The sequence below is a fragment of the Hippichthys cyanospilos genome, chromosome 8 (genome assembly GCF_059441005.1).
Source record: "Hippichthys cyanospilos isolate Australia breed blue-spotted pipefish chromosome 8, RoL_Hcya_1.0, whole genome shotgun sequence".
NCBI classification, from domain to species: Eukaryota; Metazoa; Chordata; class Actinopteri; order Syngnathiformes; family Syngnathidae; genus Hippichthys; species Hippichthys cyanospilos.
Window position 1 is genome coordinate 6,194,232 of NC_142376.1, and position 19,842 is coordinate 6,214,073.

Genomic DNA, 19,842 nt, shown 5'->3' on the forward strand with positions numbered 1-19,842 from the left:
TTGTCTATTTACTGGCTTCCAGGTGAGTTTTAGGGGTTAGGGTAATAGGTGAGATGCACACATACAGTCCAAAACACAGGTGGCCTAAGGGGGGTGATGGTGCGGTGCGCTGCATAGAAATGCGTGGATGAAACCTTAAGCACAAACAGGAAGCCTTCCTCCTCCTTCCTCATCCTTGTTTTTGATGCGGGCGAATGGAGGGAAACGAGGATGGAGAGGCCTCCTGTTCTATGACTGCATGGGAGGGGGAAACTTACTGAGTGTGAGTTTCATCATCATCTGCACCATCCTCATCCTCATCATCCCCTAAGTGTGCCACATGGCCCCTGGGAGCGGAGGTGGAGATAGGAGGGGGAGGGGAGATTTGAGGGATTCAATGGAGGAAGGATGAGGGGAGGAAGGATGCAAGCAAAAAGTGATAGATGACAAAAAGGAGGAGGTGGAAGATGAGGAAGAAAGGTACGGGGTGGGGGGGATTAGAGCAGTGTGAAGCTTTGTCCACGAACAAACCGCTAACCTTTTAAACAACTTCGAACAAACTCAACAATTAAAACAATAAAGGCTCATTTCCTGTATTGTACAGTCAAAAAACGTGAATCTGAAAATCTGAGATCCACCCCTTCCTAAAGGAACAAATTGTTCCCATGCGGCATGGGCCTTAAAAATAAAACCAGTCAACATAAACGGTACACTCACGATTATCAACAGAATGCTGCTGTTATGAGATTTCCGCACAGAAAAAGCAAGAAGAACCCCTGCAGTTTTACGAGTGTAAATGCTGGACTCTTGCTGCAATTTTTCAACACAATCACGTGCATGTGTGGAGTGTGAGTATCAGGCCGCGGAAGCCATGCTAAGCGGAAAAGCGGCTAATAAGCAAAACCCTTCAACTCCAAGACAGTCAAGAGCCAAGTGAAAACCCAGCAGAGTGCAAAACGCTGAAAGAGCAGAGTCATCAGTGGCGCGTGATCAGACCCAGTTAATCGCAGGTTAACAGTGGTGGTTAGAGCACCAGCTGGAAATGAGAAAAAAAAAAAAATCTAAAAAGGTGCCGACGTGAGAAAGGAGGGTCGGACTTACCTCTGTTGCAGCTCCTCCTCCACTGATTTGAGAAGGCTCCTGTTTTGAGAGGACATCAGTATTTACTCATTCAATCCCAAAGACATATTTTCTTTACTTTTTTTTTTTTTTCCCAAAAGGACTGCAGTCTTTCGATCCCAGGTACTTCTTTCTCAGGTTTTTGGCTAAAGAAGGACAAAATGACTGGTACTAAATTAATGTAGTATTTAAGTAACAACAGTCACTGATTACTTTGATTACCATATTTTCCGCACTATAAGGCGCACCGCATTATAAGGCGCACCCTCCATCAATGACACATTTTAAACATTTTTCCATATATAAGGCGCACCGGATTAAAAGGTGCACCCTCAATTAATGACATATTTTAAAACTTTTTCCATGTATAAGGCGCACCGCATTATAAGGTTCATCCTCAATTAATGACATTTGAAAACTTTTTCAATCACAATATAGTAATACTCAAAGTAATAAAAATAACTATACTCTCAATAGCATAATAACTCAATATTAATTTGAACAAACTTGTTCAACTGTAAACACACAAAAGAAATAGGTAAAGCTTAATTTATCACTTCATTCCCCATCGACAAATCCCAATCTCAATATTGATCCATATATAAGGCGCACCATCAGCTTTATTTATTTTTTTAAATGAGGCTTTTAGGTGCGTCTTATAGTGCGGAAAATACAGTACTTCCATTAGATAATCAAATCCTTAAGTAATCAGTTTGACAATCAAGTTCGAAAGTAATTGATTGCATGATATATTTAAGTGCTAATGCATTAAGTTACTTCAGTCTTATGGCACCTAAATTAATGAATTACTTTTAGTACTTTAGTAACTAACCAATTAACCTTAAATTTATTTCTTCAGTATTTTAGTACTTCAAGTAATAACTTTAATAATTTCCTAGAATACTTAATTACTTTCTTACTTGCCTGCCTAAAGCCTTCAATACTGAATTTATTCACTAGATTTGTTTAGATCCATCTTTTGCCAAACACTTGAAAAAAAATTATAAATAAGAATCTGGGATTGAATGTCTGAATGACTTAACTGGGAACAAGCAGGAAAATAAATAATGTAAATAATTCAATCGGCTCTGTTTTGGCCAGATTGCGTGACAGCCAATCTATCCGGTTCTGAGCCAGCAACTGTGTATACAAAGTGCCCTCTTTTTGATATGAATCAAATATGGCATTTAGACTGCTAAAAGGGAAGAATTAGTTACAAAGGCAATAAACTAAACAGAGTGAGGAGGACTTACTTGTTTCCTCCGAGAAGACAAGGCGAATCGTGTCCATACTCCAACTGCAGATCCTTTAAAAAAAAGACAAACTTGGATTATTACTGGGACATCACATCTAAGCGCGATGCATTTCAGATCACATCGAAAAAACGACTAACTGAAGCCCAGTTGGGGAATGACAGCAGGGGCTTCAACTATGGAAAGAAAAGTGTTTTGAGTACAATTTCATGACTTGTTCAGGCACATGGTATGATTGTCTCCTGCTTGTGTTCACATTGTGGCTTTACAAAGCACAAAAAGAGGAATAGCTGAAAATGAGTCAATTGATAAAAATCTGCATTTGTGATTTATAGATGAACAAAAACACACAATGACAAATATTTTTGGGGCAAATTAAGTAAAATTGGATCATTTCCTCTGACACTGTGGTGAGGAATTATTGAGTAAAAGTGAGAAATATGCAATTAGGAGTGTCCTGATTTGATATTGATATCACTAATATCAGCTTCGCTCAGAGATTTGATCAGAGTAGGGATTACTGAAATGAAGCTACTGCGCAATCAAATCTTACTTCAACCCAGGACTTCAAAAGTAACAGTCTAGGAAACTACTGACATCTAGTGTTCCTGTTGCAATACAAAAACCTCAACGTGACCTCGTTTGTTTATGACCGGATGACATTTACCCAAAGCTGGCCTCACCCAAATATGTTGTGGCTCTCTGTGCTAAAGACCACAACATCAAACACTTATTGAGAAAACACGTTTGGAATTTATGTGCTTTCTTGCATGACTGACGCACCACAAGGATAAAAAAAAAATAAAAATCTGCAGAAGCCCAAAAAAGTTTGCAACACGGCGACGACAGTTCAACTTGCGGCCGAAAATGTCACCATCTTTACACTGGAATTTTTCCCGCAGTAACAGGAGAACAAATGTTAATTATAAGCAGTTTGCCTTCATCATTGTCTTCCGCGACCTGATGCGGTCGCCATGGTGACCGTGGTGGCCTGTTTGGAGCCACCCAAGCCACTAAACCATTTAGCATTCTGGCGTGAATTCTACCAAGCTGGAGCTTTCTTTAGTTTTTTTTTTTTCTTTATCGCAAGCTGTACAATGTAAAGGCTCGAGTAGGGCTGGGCAACAAATCAAATTAATTTGATTAATTTGTCTTTTTAAAAATCTTGCTGTCGATTGAAAAGGACATCAACGTGCTGAAGGCTCAGACAATGTCACATGACCAACAGGGAAACATGATTGATCGTTACCCAAGCCTTGAGCACAGCTGGTCATTTTCAGATGACAGGAAGTAGAAAAATATGTTTTTAAAAGGCACTGAACTTCAAAATAGTTTAGTTATGGAAAGTATTGACAAAATATTAATTTTTTATTGCTAAAAATGACAGAATACACCAATTTTCTTAAGCAGCTATAAATGTTAAAGTTAAGTTAAAACCGATTTAAAATCAGCAATCATTATTTTAATCTGAATATTTTTCACTGGATATTTCTCGTATAAATCAAGCTTTTAAACAGATGTTTGTTGTTACGTCTTCCGTTAAAATCGATTAAAATCATAACACTCAAGAATGACTGAAGAAAATCGATTAAAATCATTATCGTTGAGAATGACTGAAGAAAATCTACCAATTTTTTTTGGCAATGTTGCCGAGCCCTAGGATCGAGCCAAACTTGTCTGCAAAAAAAAAAAACATCAAGTAAAGCCACAATGTATAAGCAGCCATGTGTCAGGGTAATGGGGATAATAAGAGATATATTGAAAAGGAAAAAGTAGCATAGTAAAACATAGAAGGGTGGAAAAACATAAGAGAAGCACAAGTGCGATACTTGTTTTCTTCATCTACCGCACGTGAGAGGTTAGAGCACCATACAAACAGCAGAAGTGTAGAAAAAAAATATAGACGTACATTTTGCAAAGAGGGATATCCTCTTTGCACCCCCCCTCCCTCTCAGTGTGCCTTGGAGCAAGACACTGGACTATTCTAAGAATATCATAAACACGTAAACCATTTTTTCTGTGATTGTCCAAAGTTCTGAAGACGGGGAGGAGAAAAAAAGATGACATCAACAGTTAATGAAGCTGGAAACATAGAAAAGAAGAACACACATGAGAAGAAGCTCAACAAGACACCAATCGCCCGGAATGAACACACAAAAAGAAAGGAGGCGGATTAGGAACGGCAGAAAATACAGAATAAAGAGAGGAAGAGGTTAGTAATGACGACGGCAAAGAACAAAAAAAAAAAAGGTCAGATGGAGAAGTAGAAAGGAGGAGAGAGACGAGAGAGAGTACTACCAGATTAGATCTCGCGGTATAGTAGAGCTCCTCAACACAGTCCAGATAGGGCTCAGAATCACACTGGTCAGCAAGACAAAGCGAGAGAGACCTCAAGTTAATACATCAACCTTGGACGATGGAAAAGCAGGTGGGGGGAGGGGGGGGTGTTGGCAGGATTCGGGGCATTGATGCAAGACAGAAGATGATGTATGGTGGTGAAAGGAAAACAAAATGGATGAAGGCCAAATTGGACTCTGGGAAGACAGGATACATTTGTGAAGGGGCAGAGATGAATTCAGGAATGACCTGCTGGAGATTGCGCATTTGGGGGGAAAAATACATATCGTATTTCCGTATATATTATATACCCAACTGTAGACGGTAATGGATGGGAATTGTTTAGAGAAAAATGCTGATGTAAGATATAAGATTGTTTGAGCCGATAATTATTTCATATTTTCCCACAAATATGTAATGCCATTTAATTGCATTTACATTTTAAGGTTTTTGCAAGGTAAGGTGGTAGCTAAGGGCATCCTTGTTGTTAGTGTCAAAGGGCGTGAATGCCAATTAAACTGTATCTGTCATTCAGGTGTTCCAATCTAAACACCCACTTCCATTCAAGACTTTAACACTTTAAAGCAGTGGGTCTCAAAAGGGACGAAGTAAAAATACTTTGGGGTGAGATTTCAACAAGATTTATTCAGGTATAAGCATATCTAATTAAATGCTTTGTGATGCCATGGCAGGAATATTACCTTTTTCTTTTCAACTTAAGAACAAATTAACCGGAACATCAAAACGACTCCAAAACGTGTGCTTATTTTAAGTGTTACACGAATGTGCATTGTCATTTGACATGCAAGTTTCTGGCAGGCCAGGCGGAAACATAACATGTTAAACAACGTATCTATGTATATCAAAATATGATCCAATAAGACATCATCTTCTGTAAATATTTACTTTATAGATGCGGCATCATATGCTGGTTACATGTATCAGTCATAACAAATGTAGCATCTTGTCAAAGAGGTAGCAGTGCATAATCAAAGCAAGTTTGATGTATCTTAAATGTGTCTGGTTTCCAAATAATCCAAATACTGTACATACAAACACTACTCAAACCACGCATTACAATATAATTTGCCAAGCATCATCAGCTTTACAGACGCCATGCCTGCAGTGGTAAAGATGTTTTGTAAAACACATGCTGGTATTAGTTCTTAAAAAAAAAAAAGAAAGAACCACCATCAACTAACAACACCACCTGTTAAAAAGGAGGCGTCAATGTGAATAAAGCACTCAGAGGAAATATGGTACAGGCCACCTTCACAAAACCTTAATATATTTCCATTCCTAAGGGTAAAAGTAGTGTTTGGTGAAGCACTCTGGAGATAACAATACCAATAAGAAAGTAATTTATTGATGACGAAACACTGTCGCAGACTTGAGACTCTCGACCTGAAAACCACATGGGTCAGCATCAGCAAAGATAGAGTACCATAAAGATTGGATGAGATGATAGAAAGTGATTGTTACAACGATTGAAAGTGACTCTTTCAATTTGATTAAATAAAACACACAAATGTGTATAAATGGAAGGATGATTCTAAAAAAAAAAAAAAAAAACAGCAGTGAGGTGGTGATGAAAATTGATTGTGCATAAATCAACTAGCAGCCATTCTTCTCATTTCTCCTTTGACATCTACAGCATTAACATTTGCTCCTTGACGCCAATAACGTGTTTCAAAAGTTCACAAACCAATTCCACGCCTATAGCTAAATAGCCCAGACTTCCTCCAAGGCACATTTGAGCAACCCCTATTTGTCTTTTCATGCCAAAACAACACCATAACAACTACTAACATTTCACATATGATTTCACTTAAGGCAGTCCTCAAAAAATGGGGCGGCAGGGGGGGTCCTGCACAAGGCTTTGCGTTGGCCCTGTGAAGTGTAATTGCGCATTGACGGCACCGGGTTGTGCTGTGGAGCACTCACTGTCAAAGGGCAAGGATTAGAAACTTCTTAAATTGCTGTCAACAAAGCATATTACCGATTAAGGTGATTTAGAAAAAAAAATCTGCAGTGTTTTATACCTTTTACTTCAGGTTAAAATATTGAAGATAATCGTGTTAATGATCAATTTACCTTTTTTCATTGACGTTTTTCAGGCACTTTGGTGCATTTTAAGCTATTTTCCTCAGATTCAGATTAAGCTGTAACCAGTATAAACCCCTGCAAACAAAGGTAACTTTTGCTGAAGGTTGATTTAAAGTGCTTTTTTTCTTTTGTCAGTGTTAAAAAAAGATACCATTTTTGGTATACTTGTACAATTTTCATAAATAATGCTTGTATTTATAGTCATTGAAGCGAGTGAAGAGCGGGCTTTGTTTTTGTCATGGGAAATGTAATTGCAATAAAATAAGAAATTGATTTTTTTTTTGTTTTTTTTTAGTTTCAGGCACTTTGATGCACTTGATTATTTTTTTCTTTTTTTAGACTCAGCTGTAACCTGTATGAATGCTGTAAAAAATAATAGTTGTTGAAAGTTGAATTATAGCACTAATATTGACTGTAGCGTTAATGTTAAAATGGATACAGGTTTAGGTATAACACAATTTAACTATAATAATCCTATTTATGCTGAGTGTCGCGGGCGGGGGGGGGGGGTGGGGGGTGGGGGGGGGGGGGGTTCAAAGAGGGGCTTGGCAAATCATAACTGAGAAGCACTGCCTTAAGGTGAACTACACCAGTTGCTTTTTTTAAGATGGTAAACTCCTTTTACAAGATTATGAATCCATGCAATCCTAAAACCTATTTATGTTATGGTACTGATCCAGTTGCATGAGCAACAGTAAGTGGACTTTTGGGCTCATCTTAAAACTTGTGAAAACTGACCATGCTTGTGTGTTGAAGTGACATCATTGTACATATGGAAGCACATGTTGTGACAACTCACCGGTTCGTGATGGGGCTCAGTCTCCTTCCTGAGCGGCGGGTCAAACTTCACCTGACCGACTGGGAAATGAAGCAAAATATCGTGTGTGAAAATTCAAATGGTATTATTGTACTTAGGCTCATTTACTTGCGTATGAACTCACAGTTGATCTCAGAGAGTGTTTTTCCTTCTCGGGTACTTCTGCTGGTGGAGCGAATTCGATGAGGGACGGACACCGGAGACTGCGAGGACACATAAAGAAAATGACAGTTAAATAAATGCTCATATGGAGCAGTGCGGCGATTTTGCAGGCCACTCGAGAAGCTTACGCAAGGTGAAAAACAAAACATAATCTGTTTGCTATTTCCTCTGGGGAGGGATTTGATGACACGACAAAAACAGCCAGCTGCACGCAGCAACAAGGTCAACACAATCAAATCAAACAAATGCTCCAACTTCAGAGGGTTTACGTTTGATACAGTCTATTGATAAAGCAAGATAAGCGCAGGACGAAAAAGGTGCTCGATCATTTTTAAAAACCATTATCATCAATTACTGATTGATTTAGACCTAAAAAAAAATTTCACCGATGCTAACGTTTATCGAGAGAATAAAAACAAAGGGCATCAACCCTACAACTACTTCATAACAACACCGCAAATTCACACACAGCATGCTTTGAAAGAAAAAAAAAAAAGGAAAAAATAAAAAACAAAACCCCACATTCCCACAACAAAACAAATGCAAAATTTTATATATATATATATATATATATATATGGCAATGTCTTAAGTTACTCGTTTCCACTAGGTAAACAAATGAGTGAATAAATAAATCCTACTTTCTTCAAACAACCACTCGTTTAAAAATATGGCTATGGCGTCATCTGGTGGCAAGAAACTGCCAGAGTGTGTTGAAGAGCTTCATTATGACAAAAGTAAGCTATTGCTGTCATCTTGTGGCACCTATTGGGACTTACAGTATTGAAAACTGTTAACTGTTATATATGAGCATCTCGTTGTTGGCGTCAGTATGGATTTCATGATTCCATTTTTCAACATCAACTCAACGGATATACACTCCAATACACGTCACACGGTTTGTTAAAACAAGCCATCACTGCAGACACTGCAGCACCAAGGTGGTACCTTCCGGCGGGCGGGAAAGCGAGACGCGCGCCGTGCACCGGGGCTTACGGCTAGGAAGTGACCCCTGTACTTAAACTGTGGAGGAGGAAGAGGGGAGAGGATGGTGGGAAGGCAGACAAGAACAGAAGAGAGGAGAGGAGAGGAAAGGGAAGAAGGAGGAGAGGAGGAAGCGCTGCAAGATGGAGATGGAGAAAATGGTAGAACATTTAGTGAGGCAGCGCAATGGAGGAGGAGCAGTAACATGGAGAAGGCTGCTGGAGGAATTGTTGACGTGGGGAATTCGACAAATGAAGAACAGATGAGACACGATTTGGGGAGGATGGAAAAGAGGCAACAAGGCAGTAAAAGGGTTATTACCAGCGCCATGTTGACACATATGAAGAAAGTTGCAAAAGGGGTGCAACATTTCCAGTAAACATCTTAAATTTCCATCACAAATTTACTGAGAATTCAGGAGATATCTAAATATTTATCTTCTGTAAATCCATCCATTCCAAAAGAAAGTTTGTATTTGAAAAATTCCTTCAATTTTGTAACTGCGTATGAATACATTAGATGATCCGGAGTTACCTCCGGCTCTGGGTCGTCGTCATCAAAGTCGTTGTAGTTGTTGTGTTCTGGGTTTTTGGCTCGGTCCAGCAGCTCTTTAGCCAGCGTCCTGCTCAGGGGCTGAGACACGAACGGGTGCTGTGGGGACAGGAAGCGAGGCTTTGAGTGTTTTTGGCTCCAACCCGAACATAAATAACACATTCAGTTTTATTTTATAGCCACTTAATCTACTGTCTGAACAAACATGTGGATGTTTCTTGGAAATCCTCCATTTGCACAGGAATTCCTGCGTAATCAGAGTCAAAATAAAAAACCTGGTTCACATTTTGAGATTCTGGCCAATTGTGTTCTCGAGTCACTCTGACCTAGAAAGTCAGTGCGGAGGCACAATACAAAACACCATTGTTAGATGTTTCATTAGAAATCCCCAAGGACACAGAGAAAGAAACTGTAATGTGAAACAGAGTAGGAAGTGGGGGCAATTCAATTTTCTCATTTGCTTTCAGTTCATTCTTATAAAATATTACACGAAATCAATGTGGACTGCAACATCAATGACTTTCTCACCTGCAGCAGCTTCTCAGCAGTAGGCCTCTTCTTTGGGTTCTTGGTTAAGGCCACTTTGACAAAATGGTGAAAATTGTCCGTCCTGTGGTCCAAAATACGATACAGAATATAAATACCAAAAAGGTTGCGACATCTTAATTGAATTTAGGAACAGTGGCTTACCACTTGACCTTGTCTTTCAACTTGGGTGGCTGGAAATTACTCTTAGTCATTAAGAAAAGAGCCCTGTGTCAGAGAGGAGAGATCCACATTAAAAAGAACATCGTGTATCATTCAGTATTTAGAAACCAAGTGCGCAAGTGTCTCTCTTGAGATTTAACAGCCGGTATGGCTTGTACTTCAAAATTCAGCCACAACAAAGCAGAAGCTTTATTTCATTTTCACTTCTGGAGGACGCTCTTTATGATACTGAAGGAAATGAAGATGTTGGAATTTTGACATGAAAATAATTTCCAAAGTGAACTGAATCAACTGAGAATTTGTGATGGGAATGACAATCTGTTTTGTTAGCGGTCATTGAGAATAAATGTGGACTTTTGGTGGAACATTTTTGGGAGTGGGAGGGGTGGGCCTTGAATTTTGGAAAAAAAAAAAAGCACAATTTATGGCAAATGAAGCGAAAGAGACAATTTTGTATTTAAATGGGACAGTGTGAATCGGTTTTGTTATAAGTAGGGATTTTTGGGGCGCATTGATTGTAAAGGTAAAATTTTTGGTAAATTGCAGTTAACTCTCAAGGTGAACTGATTAAAATTTCAAACGTGAACGGTGTCTGTCATTATGATTGCGGCATTGTAACGAATTACAATATAATACATATAGTAAACATGGTCTCATTGGGAAAGAATAAGAAACCTTTGGGTGAAAAATGTTGAATTTTGTGAAAAATTTGTGAATTTTGTATGGAAGGATGTGAATAAGATTAATTACGGAGGAAGGACATGCATGTCAAAAAGTGTGGGGAGTTAAAAAAAAAAGGCATAACATGCTGCAAGTGTGAAGGCCTTAATAGTGAAAACTGTGTCTGGAATGAAAAAATGCCCTACAGGCCTGCATGGTGTGAATTTGGATTGATGTGAATAGAATGAAACACATCATATCAAAAAGTGTGTGTGTGTGTGTGTAGGTGTGTGTGTGTGTGTGTGTGGGGGGGGGGGGGGTACGCATAATGTACTGCATGTGTGGAAGCTATCAGCAGACCCGTGCATTTGGGAGTTCACAAAATGTGAGAAAGTACTCAGGAGACCTAACAACTTGTATATAAAAGTAGTTTCCATAAAGTATTCCCTTCAAGTTAAAAATGTCAGTTTTGTTTATGGATGAAAACCCACTGCACTGCTCACACACCTCATGGGATGCAGCTCAAACATGGGTGGCTGCAGCTCAGCCAGCTCTATTGCAGTAATGCCCACAGCCCATATATCACACAGCTGGTTGTAGCCTCCTTTCCTCTCCACCGCCGCCACCTCTGGAGCCATCCTGTTGCAGCGGTGAGAGAACGAGAAACACATGCATCTTTTCATTCGGGTTTTAAAAAGGAATGCTGTTTCATCAATTGATCAATCAAAATCTTTCACCCTGCTGCCCGAGGATAAATTGGTCAAGTTTGTACACAGCAAAAAAAAAGAAAATACATCCATATCTCACCAGTAAGGTGTCCCAATGAATGACTTTCTCTTGGCCAGAGTCGCTGTGATCTGCGCTGATACACCAAAGTCGGCTATTGAGAGGAAAGTGAAAAGCGGAAGAGAGATTTGTGTGACACACACACAAAAAAAAGGATGTGAACGATGTAAAGAGATCCCCGGGGAAAGGGGGAAAAAAAAAGAGTTGGAGAACAGTTGGTTCTTCTCACCTAGTTTGACGTATCCATTGTCTGTCAAGAGGATGTTGGCACCCTGTTGGGAGACAAAATGCATTTTGCGCATCAGGACACACGTCAACAGCATGTGTCGACCCAAATTAGGTGATATTGCAAACGTAGTTCAGCTCTTTTTGTGTGTTTGTGACTTTTAATCCATAACAAGAAAATACACTTGTTTGGGTGTGCTGTTGGTGTGTGTGCGTGTGTGTGTGGGGGTGGGTGGAGAATAAAGGATATTCATATTCATTCATGCTAAATTGGCTTCAAAAAGTCAATTTAATAAGGAACAAGTTTAAAAAATGGCAGTAAACACAGAACCATAACTGTCTTTTATATTAACTATCTAATGAGAAACAATAATATTGTGTGTATTTTTGTTGATGCATGAGAAATGGAAGATCTCTTTTGTGCAGAAAATAAAATGAAGAGTAATGCGCATATATGGCATATTTATTTGCTTATTAATTTGCAGATTTATAAAATTGACTCCTCAAACTTCCTAATTTCCCCTTACTTGATGTGCCTTCAGTTTTGATAAACAAGCATTTTGACTCAGTGAGTCTAAAAAAGATTGCATACGCTGCAAAATCCCCCAAACCTCACCTTGATGTCCCTGTGCATTTTTCCTTTATTGTGAAGGTAGTATAAACCCTGCAAACACACACACAGAACACCTGTTATAGCTACGGAATATGAAAAAAAAAAATGGATCCAAACATATCCAGCATCCATATACCTGCAAGGTCTCCCGTGACATATAGGCTATTTGAGACTCTAACAAAGGCCCAGTAACTGGAGAAAAAAAAAAAAAGAGAGCATAAGGTCAGTAAGTAGAGGACGAGACGTGAAGAAGAATAAACAATCTAACGTGAGTGTCACCGTGATAGATGTCCTGTAGAGAACCTCCTCCGCAATACTCCATGCTGATCCATAGCTTGTCCCGCCTGCATGCACACACACACACACACACACACACACACACATGTATACACATTAGCTACACCTGCATAATATAACTCCAAGGACTGGATTACAAATTCCATCCTTGCCAATATGCCCCCCTGCCCCCACCCAATGGACATGTCTGGATTTTCTCATACATTCCAGTAAGTGCCTGAGTAGAGAATTAAGTTGTGAAACCTAGCAGTGAAAAATGTTTTCATTGTAATTAATGTTTGAACAATTTCAGGTGCTTGACCTGAAACAATGCCCATTATCCCAAAACACACACACATTTCAAACATGCAAAGTATTGTTACCGCAGATAGCTGCCAAAGTAGGCCACGATGTTGGAGTGTTTACAATCTTTCATCATCAGAATCTCCTGCTGGACCACGGCAAAATCCTCCCCTGGACAGAATGCATTGACACCGCATTGACTGACGGAGAAGGCGCTTTGTCCTCATAGGGACATTGAAAACAAAGGAAGAGGGATAAAGGGATAAATGAAGATGGCCGAGTGGATGGAGAGAAAGCGCTCACCTGGCTCCAGTTTGATGACTTTGATAGCCGCCAGCTCTCCCGTGTTGACATTCCGAGCCTGTGGGAAGAAGAAGAGAGGTTAGCAATAAAGTGGCTTTGAAATATGCAGAGTAGGAGACAGCCAAAAAGTAACCCACAGCGCGTCCTCGAATTGTTTATGAAACTGTATGTACAGTGAAGTGAGTTTATTACATGACATAGAATGTACAGACAGGAAATGGGGCCGCACTCCCCAAAAGCCGGGAATTCTTTCGTCAATGGTATATTGGCAGGTCAGCAAGGAGGCAGATTTGCTATAAATAGTGAGCCGTGTTTACATCTGGCCACAGCACTTGCCAAGGAAGAGGAGTTCCTCTGTGAAACAAGACATGAATAAAAGATGATCCGATGAGAGGAAATGTGAATCGCCCGCTTGACTCGGGGCAGAAGCACGGCTGCATAAGAATGCGTGAAAGTGAATGGCTTTAATAGCGGCTGAAGTTTTTTTTCCCCCATCGTTACTTATTAAATAAGGTCTTTTGGACTGGAAAGCAGTATTGACAAAAAAGGGTTTAAAAAAAAGAAGCACAAGTGCCAATGGTAAAGCACACACAAGTCCCTGTAAAGTAAAAAGCATCGATTTTGTCACTTGTGGATGCAGCATTTAATCAGCAAGTGTTCAATTGCATAGCATGAGGATTCTTATACGTGGAGCATGCAGCAGAAACATACTGAGCAAGTCACTAAAGCTTTGGGGTGCAGCTAGTGAATATTTTAACACAGTATTCTATTATCCCATCAATTACATGAATAGCAATTGACTTTGCATGACTAAAAATATGCAAGCCTGATGTGTGACGTGGCTGTCAGTGAATTAGTGTATAAAGCAGTAGTTTTAAAATGTGTTGTGGGGGTGCATTCAAAAGGCACTTCTATAGGCAACGGCACAACAAAATTAAAGCTTTTCGATGCCATGACAAGAATACATTTTTCTTTTCAAATTAAGCACAGATTAATTGGAAAATGACGCATCCATCATCTTCACCACCTATCCCTGAAAGGAACCTACTAAACTAAACCTACGACAGTTATTGTGACCCCTTTGAAAAATGATACATGTCTTCATTTTGTTCGGTTTTACATGGAGCAAGAGCAGGGCATATTTTCAGATTAAGAGCATATGACCCAATTCATTTGCTCTTAATTTGAAAAGAAAACTGTACTCTTCCTGCCTTGGCAATAAATATCAACAAATTCAATTTCTCGATACCTCCAAAGACCCAGTTAAAACTTCATGTACCCCATGGATGCAACATTAGAGAATCACCGACTTTCATATTCTGTTTTCCTAATCAACGATTTCCTCATTTTTACCACTGTGCGACATTTTTTCAAAGCAAAATGGTCCATGCAACTGCAGTAACAACAGTCAATGGCGTAAAAATGATTGACAATTTGAAATAGAAATTTGGCTTCAAACTTATTCTGTAAATCAACTATTCAAATTATTTTATTAATCCTCGGGTCCAAATTCCAATCTGGAATTCTATCAGAGATCCCTCCCTAAGTGTGGGAAACAAGTGGAACATCCCTGATTCAGCCCAGGAAAGGACAATTCCAAGTTAACATGATAACACCCCGACCTTGAAGAGAAAACGAGACACCAACATCCAACATTGCAGCGCTGCAGAGTTCAGACAATACACGCCCTCATCGGGACCGCGGCCTCTCCTCCATATTTAGCCAACAGCTTGTAAACTACAGGCCGTGACATTTCACACAGCGCTCTGCTAACTTGATCATTAGAGAGTGAACCCTTCTCATGAAAGTGACCTGAGGCGAGGACACGCTTTGAATAAAACACTCGAAACGTCAAGGCGAGGACATTTTTGCAACACTAGCGCACCGCAACCGCGACTACAAAAAAGACACTTGTAGTTGAGTCTGGCAGGAATGCGAGGCCACAAGTGGAGAACAGGGGAATGATTGACAACACACAATACAACAACACGCCACAAAAACACGTAACAAAGCTGTGGCAGGAGGGAGGAGACACAAAGAGACATCCAGAGGCGAGAAAGGAGAGGCACACAGCGCTGCAGTGTGTCCCCTGGGTCTGCAGACGGACGAGAGGGATGACTCATAAGCGCTCGGTGGCACCGCTAAAGGCAACAACGCGCACTTGAATGAGTCCAATTGATTGCGTCTGGTGACACAGTTCGATTGCCGCTGTGCTGGCTTCAAGTGTTTACATACAAGCTTGAAGAAAATCTTTATTTTTTTTAACCGTAACAAGCAACTACTAATGAAAAGCGTGCAGCCACACAACCAAACACACACACACACAAAAACATACCCAGTGTACATGCTAGTAAGGCTGTCATTATTGAATGTTATTACAGATTATTTGATTATTCAATCGAATAATCAAATATTCAGATAAAATTCTAGTTTGCATTAAAGCGTATTACAAAACCAATTTTCCTCATTTAGTTTACTTATCAATTACTGTTGCTTATTTTGTGTTGTTTCTTGATTGGAAAAAAAAAAAACAATAAGCAATTTAACATAAGAATGATTGACGTTGTACTCATTTCACTTTTTGACACTGATTTAGTCATGTTTGGTCATTGTTCTTTCCAAAATATTATTGTGATTAATCGCAAAAGATAATCAAACAACTTTCATGGCGGAAGCCAGAACTCGGAATAATTACTGTGGAGAAGCTGAAATTTGGGCATTTCGATCATTTTTTCATGTTTTTCAATTAAAATTGCTGTTGACTAATGGAACAATTCATTGTAGATGAATAAACAGCCTTTGCGAGGGAAAAATTGAGTATGCAAAACACTAACGCAGAATAAAATTCTATCCTGATTTTTCGATGAATAATCGATTGCAAAAATACTCGAGAGTGACAGCGATAGAGTGTGGCTTGTGGCGCTTTCTATTTGCATAGTGCTTGTGCAGCGTTGCTCACACTCGTCATTAGCACTTTGGTCACAGTACGAGCGTGTAAAATAGTCAGCGCGGTCGTGTGCTAATGTGGCATTTCAACCTCCTGTGACTAAGACCAAATGCCCAGTTTCGGGAGGCAGGCGGAAAAGAAGTATTTATGCTAGAGGTCAACATAGTGTGAATGAGATGAGGTTATCCCACCAGGAAAACAGCCAGGTGAATTCATTTGCGTAAGGTTAAAGTTTACCCACAAGTAGGTCAAAGTTCAAACTAAGTTCCCTCAGGACTTGTCTATAAATAACAAGGGCTATTTTAAGCCGCATACATTCATTTTTATCTGTCAACTTCTCACATCAAAGTTTGATGGGTGGGACCTAACACTTGACTTGGCTTTATTTAATTATTTAACCGTGCATTTATTTATTGAATTTTGACTCCTTTGGTCCTCCATGTTTGCTACGTATAAACCTTGCCTGAATGAAAACACTTCAAATTCAATGAATCGAGTTTTAAGCTCGAGCTCTCGTGGGTCAACGCGTGACAAAAACAGGATGGTGTCGACAGCGAGTGACCCGACGGCCACCTGCAAGTTTTGCGACGGCACACAATTGCCTCGGTTCGTGGGCGGGGTCACACTGCCAGATTTCATCCAGACCACCTTCCTCTGTTGGTGTTGCGTGGAACAATAGGACATGAGGGCCCTCGCATATGCACATAAAGGAAGCCAGGATGCTTGCATTCCTGCGCCACGGTCGTCCAGATGTTGCACAAACACACAACAAGGCCTGGAGAGAGGAAATTGCTTCGGTAAGCATGTTAGAACTACAACCTGCTTCTGCCTTGCAGGACGTACACACACAATTTGGATTCTGAACACACACAAATACTCAAATACTAAGGTTGAAATCACTTTAAGTGCCATATGGACAACAACAACGAAAAATAAATTCATAAACATGTCTATCCAGTTCTGCAGGGATGACACGCGACTTTACGCTTCACTTGATACATCTGTTATGTCATTATTATAATTGCTTTAATTATTATTATTTGGATCGCCTGACAAGAGATTTTGGAAATGAGCCGCCAGTCAGCTGATTGTTTTGCCTTGAGATCTTAAAAAAAATTGAGTTGAATCAAATTTTTCTAAGTGTGATCCGGCTTGCTAATCAATGAAATAGTCAACGAATAAACATACGAAACATGAGCATAAATGAGGCTAGGAGCTAATATAGTTAGCAGCTTGACTCAGTGTTTTTTTTTTTTTTTTTTTTTGAGAGAGAGAGAATTCCTGGATCCAGCAACCAAAGTGACAATGACACATTTTCGGAGCTAAATTCTTCTTAGTATGGATTATGAAACACAGTGCATCATCAACATGCTAATTGGGTACATATTAATCACACTGACTTGTTACGCCACACTTAGAAGAAGAAGAAAAAAAAAAGAACGCTTCAGCTCATGAATTGCTAGAATGCATTGTTAGCATAACTCACACTCTGCTGTGGTGAAAGCCAACAGCTGTCAAAGAAAAATGGAACCGACCGATTTTTCAACCCCCACTTCTTTTACTGCTAACATGCTAACAACGTATAAAGAGCGTTGAATGACTTTTCAGGTGACAAATGTGCGGGTCATCTACTAAAGGCCATTGTGTGGCCATACTGAACTTCCTCAATCTGAAGCTGTGCTCTTCGTCACCTTGCGGGAACAGGAACGTCATTCTATTTGAACATGGGACTCAGCGTTGCGTCCTGTCCCCCATACTTGAAAGGCGCAGCTATTTCGACCTGGCCATTGTGCATAAGGGTTTTGAATATGGTGAGGTGGCAACAAAAACAAGCGTCATAAGTTAATGCCGCCACAGTTCAAGCGTGACAAACCAGTCAGATCGGAACAACTTAAACGAGTAAACTGCGGTGCTGTGTTGCTTGAATTCCTAGAAGAACAGTAAAGAGTCTCTTCTTTGAAAAGACATTTACTGAAAAGCAAGAACATATTGGATATGATTAATCTTTGGTTACTTCTTTAATTGATAAGGTAGAATTCAAAAGACAAACAGCTATTCAACTTTTTACATTTTTAACTATCATTGTTTTTTTCTTACTTGAATTTTAACCACAGAACTGGTTAAAACTGCAAATTTGAGTCAGCCTGTTTATTTGTTAAAAAGTGATCAGTAGGAAAGGTAACCATGTCAGTACACTAATTTGCATCTATTAAAACTGTTTCTGAAAATTAATCTGATGGCTGACTCAAAACTCCAACCACTAACATTGGAGCAGCCGCTTCACTTATCTACTACGTATACTGTATTTACCTTTTACCGATTAATTGACAAATGATAAATTAGAAAATTGATCAATAATCATTTTTGTTAATCCATTGTTTCAGACCTTGCTTAAATAAAAGTCTTTGGAATTTCAGCCTCTCACCAGTAAATATTATCGAATTTTGTAGTCTTCCATATAAGTAGACTTATCGTTGTGTTGAGTCAAAACAAAACATTTGAAAACATCAGATTTTATTTTAGAACAAAAAGAGCAACATTTTTGCCCTTTTTTTCTATCGTTATGCACCAAACCAGTGACAGAATATTAGTTTACTCATTACTAGATTGCAAATTTAAAATAATATTCTGAAGGAGATGGCAGTTAAGACTTTTTTTTTTTAAATTCTAATTCATCAATGACATCAACAAAATTATCATAAATTGCAGTCTTACTATATTTAACGAAAATGTTTTTAAAATCAGTTAGAAAATCATGCGCTTGGAAACATTCTTCTTCTGAGCATTGCTGGGTTTAAATAAAACATTATTGTACCAACTGCAGCATGAAATGACATGATTCAAAGTGAAAGGTATGGCAAACATATCAACAACGCGAGGCGCTAGCTAACACAACAGCCACTTTGTTCGGACTTTGCATGAGAAATGTGGAAAAAGGTCACCCGGTATCACCATGCCTCTAGGAATGAGACACAAATTCCTAGCGTCCGATTACAAAATGCAAATTCTCATGTAATTGAGAGCCACTGTTGCACATATTTGAGAAGATGGCGTGTCAGGAGGCTCGTCTTACACTTAGCCACTGGTGCAGTGCAACAAATTTGAGGAGACGAAAACACAGCTTCGCACGTTGCTTCCTGCTCAAACATTCCGATGCGAGTCGCAGATTTTCACACAGTGGCCGAGCCAAATATAGGCATCAATGAGGTTTACCGAGCAAGCCGCCTTCTGCTTATGCAGACGTCCCAGTCATGCCGGCGGGTTTTGCGTTTTAACTCCTCGCAAATTTCATGGGATTCACCTGTTTTTTTGTGTTTGTCATGTGGCGTTTGAAAGGCGAGCACAAATGCACTGTCGATTTCAGTCAACGGGACAAAATGGAAACTTATGATAATAATGGGTCTATTTTTCGTCCATATTCTCTTAAAAAAGAGAAAATAAATGTATGAAGTCCTCCACATCAGAAGAAGCTGTCTGGGGAAAAAAAAAGTATAAATGTGGGTTACCTGGCCTTATTTCAAGATATTAGTACTCATAATTATAGACAGTGCTAGCAGTGGCTGCTTTCTTGGGAGCAGTTTTACAATCAAGAAATAGAAACACCAAATTAGGAAAAAAATGCTATTTATTTCATGAAATTTTAAGGAAAATATCTATTTATCTATCTATCTGTCTGTGTCTAAAAAAGTATCTGTACTTGGTATAATTACAGC

At 39.3% G+C, this 19,842-nt stretch overlaps 1 protein-coding gene across 10 annotated transcripts in view; it reads right to left on the reverse strand.

Annotated features, from left to right (window-relative positions):
- Positions 1–19,842, reverse strand: part of LOC148419944 (mitogen-activated protein kinase kinase kinase kinase 3-like) — a 35,732-nt gene that overhangs the window by 13,501 nt on the left and 2,389 nt on the right. For 5 of the 10 annotated variants that reach the window (XM_088421006.1, XM_088421005.1, XM_088421003.1 and 2 more), the window contains exons 2-18: positions 13,183–13,240; positions 12,960–13,050; positions 12,580–12,644; positions 12,437–12,492; positions 12,304–12,351; positions 11,692–11,734; positions 11,484–11,556; positions 11,184–11,315; positions 9,999–10,061; positions 9,837–9,918; positions 9,291–9,407; positions 7,736–7,814; positions 7,594–7,652; positions 4,650–4,712; positions 2,352–2,404; positions 1,081–1,119; positions 258–326 (exon numbers count right to left, since the gene is read on the reverse strand). In XM_088421006.1, coding sequence (XP_088277132.1) covers positions 258–326; positions 1,081–1,119; positions 2,352–2,404; positions 4,650–4,712; positions 7,594–7,652; positions 7,736–7,814; positions 9,291–9,407; positions 9,837–9,918; positions 9,999–10,061; positions 11,184–11,315; positions 11,484–11,556; positions 11,692–11,734; positions 12,304–12,351; positions 12,437–12,492; positions 12,580–12,644; positions 12,960–13,050; positions 13,183–13,240 — 1,190 coding nt within the window. Of the gene's footprint in view, positions 1–257; positions 327–1,080; positions 1,120–2,351; positions 2,405–4,649; positions 4,713–7,593; positions 7,653–7,735; positions 7,815–8,720; positions 8,796–9,290; positions 9,408–9,836; positions 9,919–9,998; positions 10,062–11,183; positions 11,316–11,483; positions 11,557–11,691; positions 11,735–12,303; positions 12,352–12,436; positions 12,493–12,579; positions 12,645–12,959; positions 13,051–13,182; positions 13,241–19,842 lie in introns of all 10 variants that reach the window. The other 5 variants (XM_088421008.1, XM_088421001.1, XM_088421009.1 and 2 more) reach the window with 4 other exon arrangements.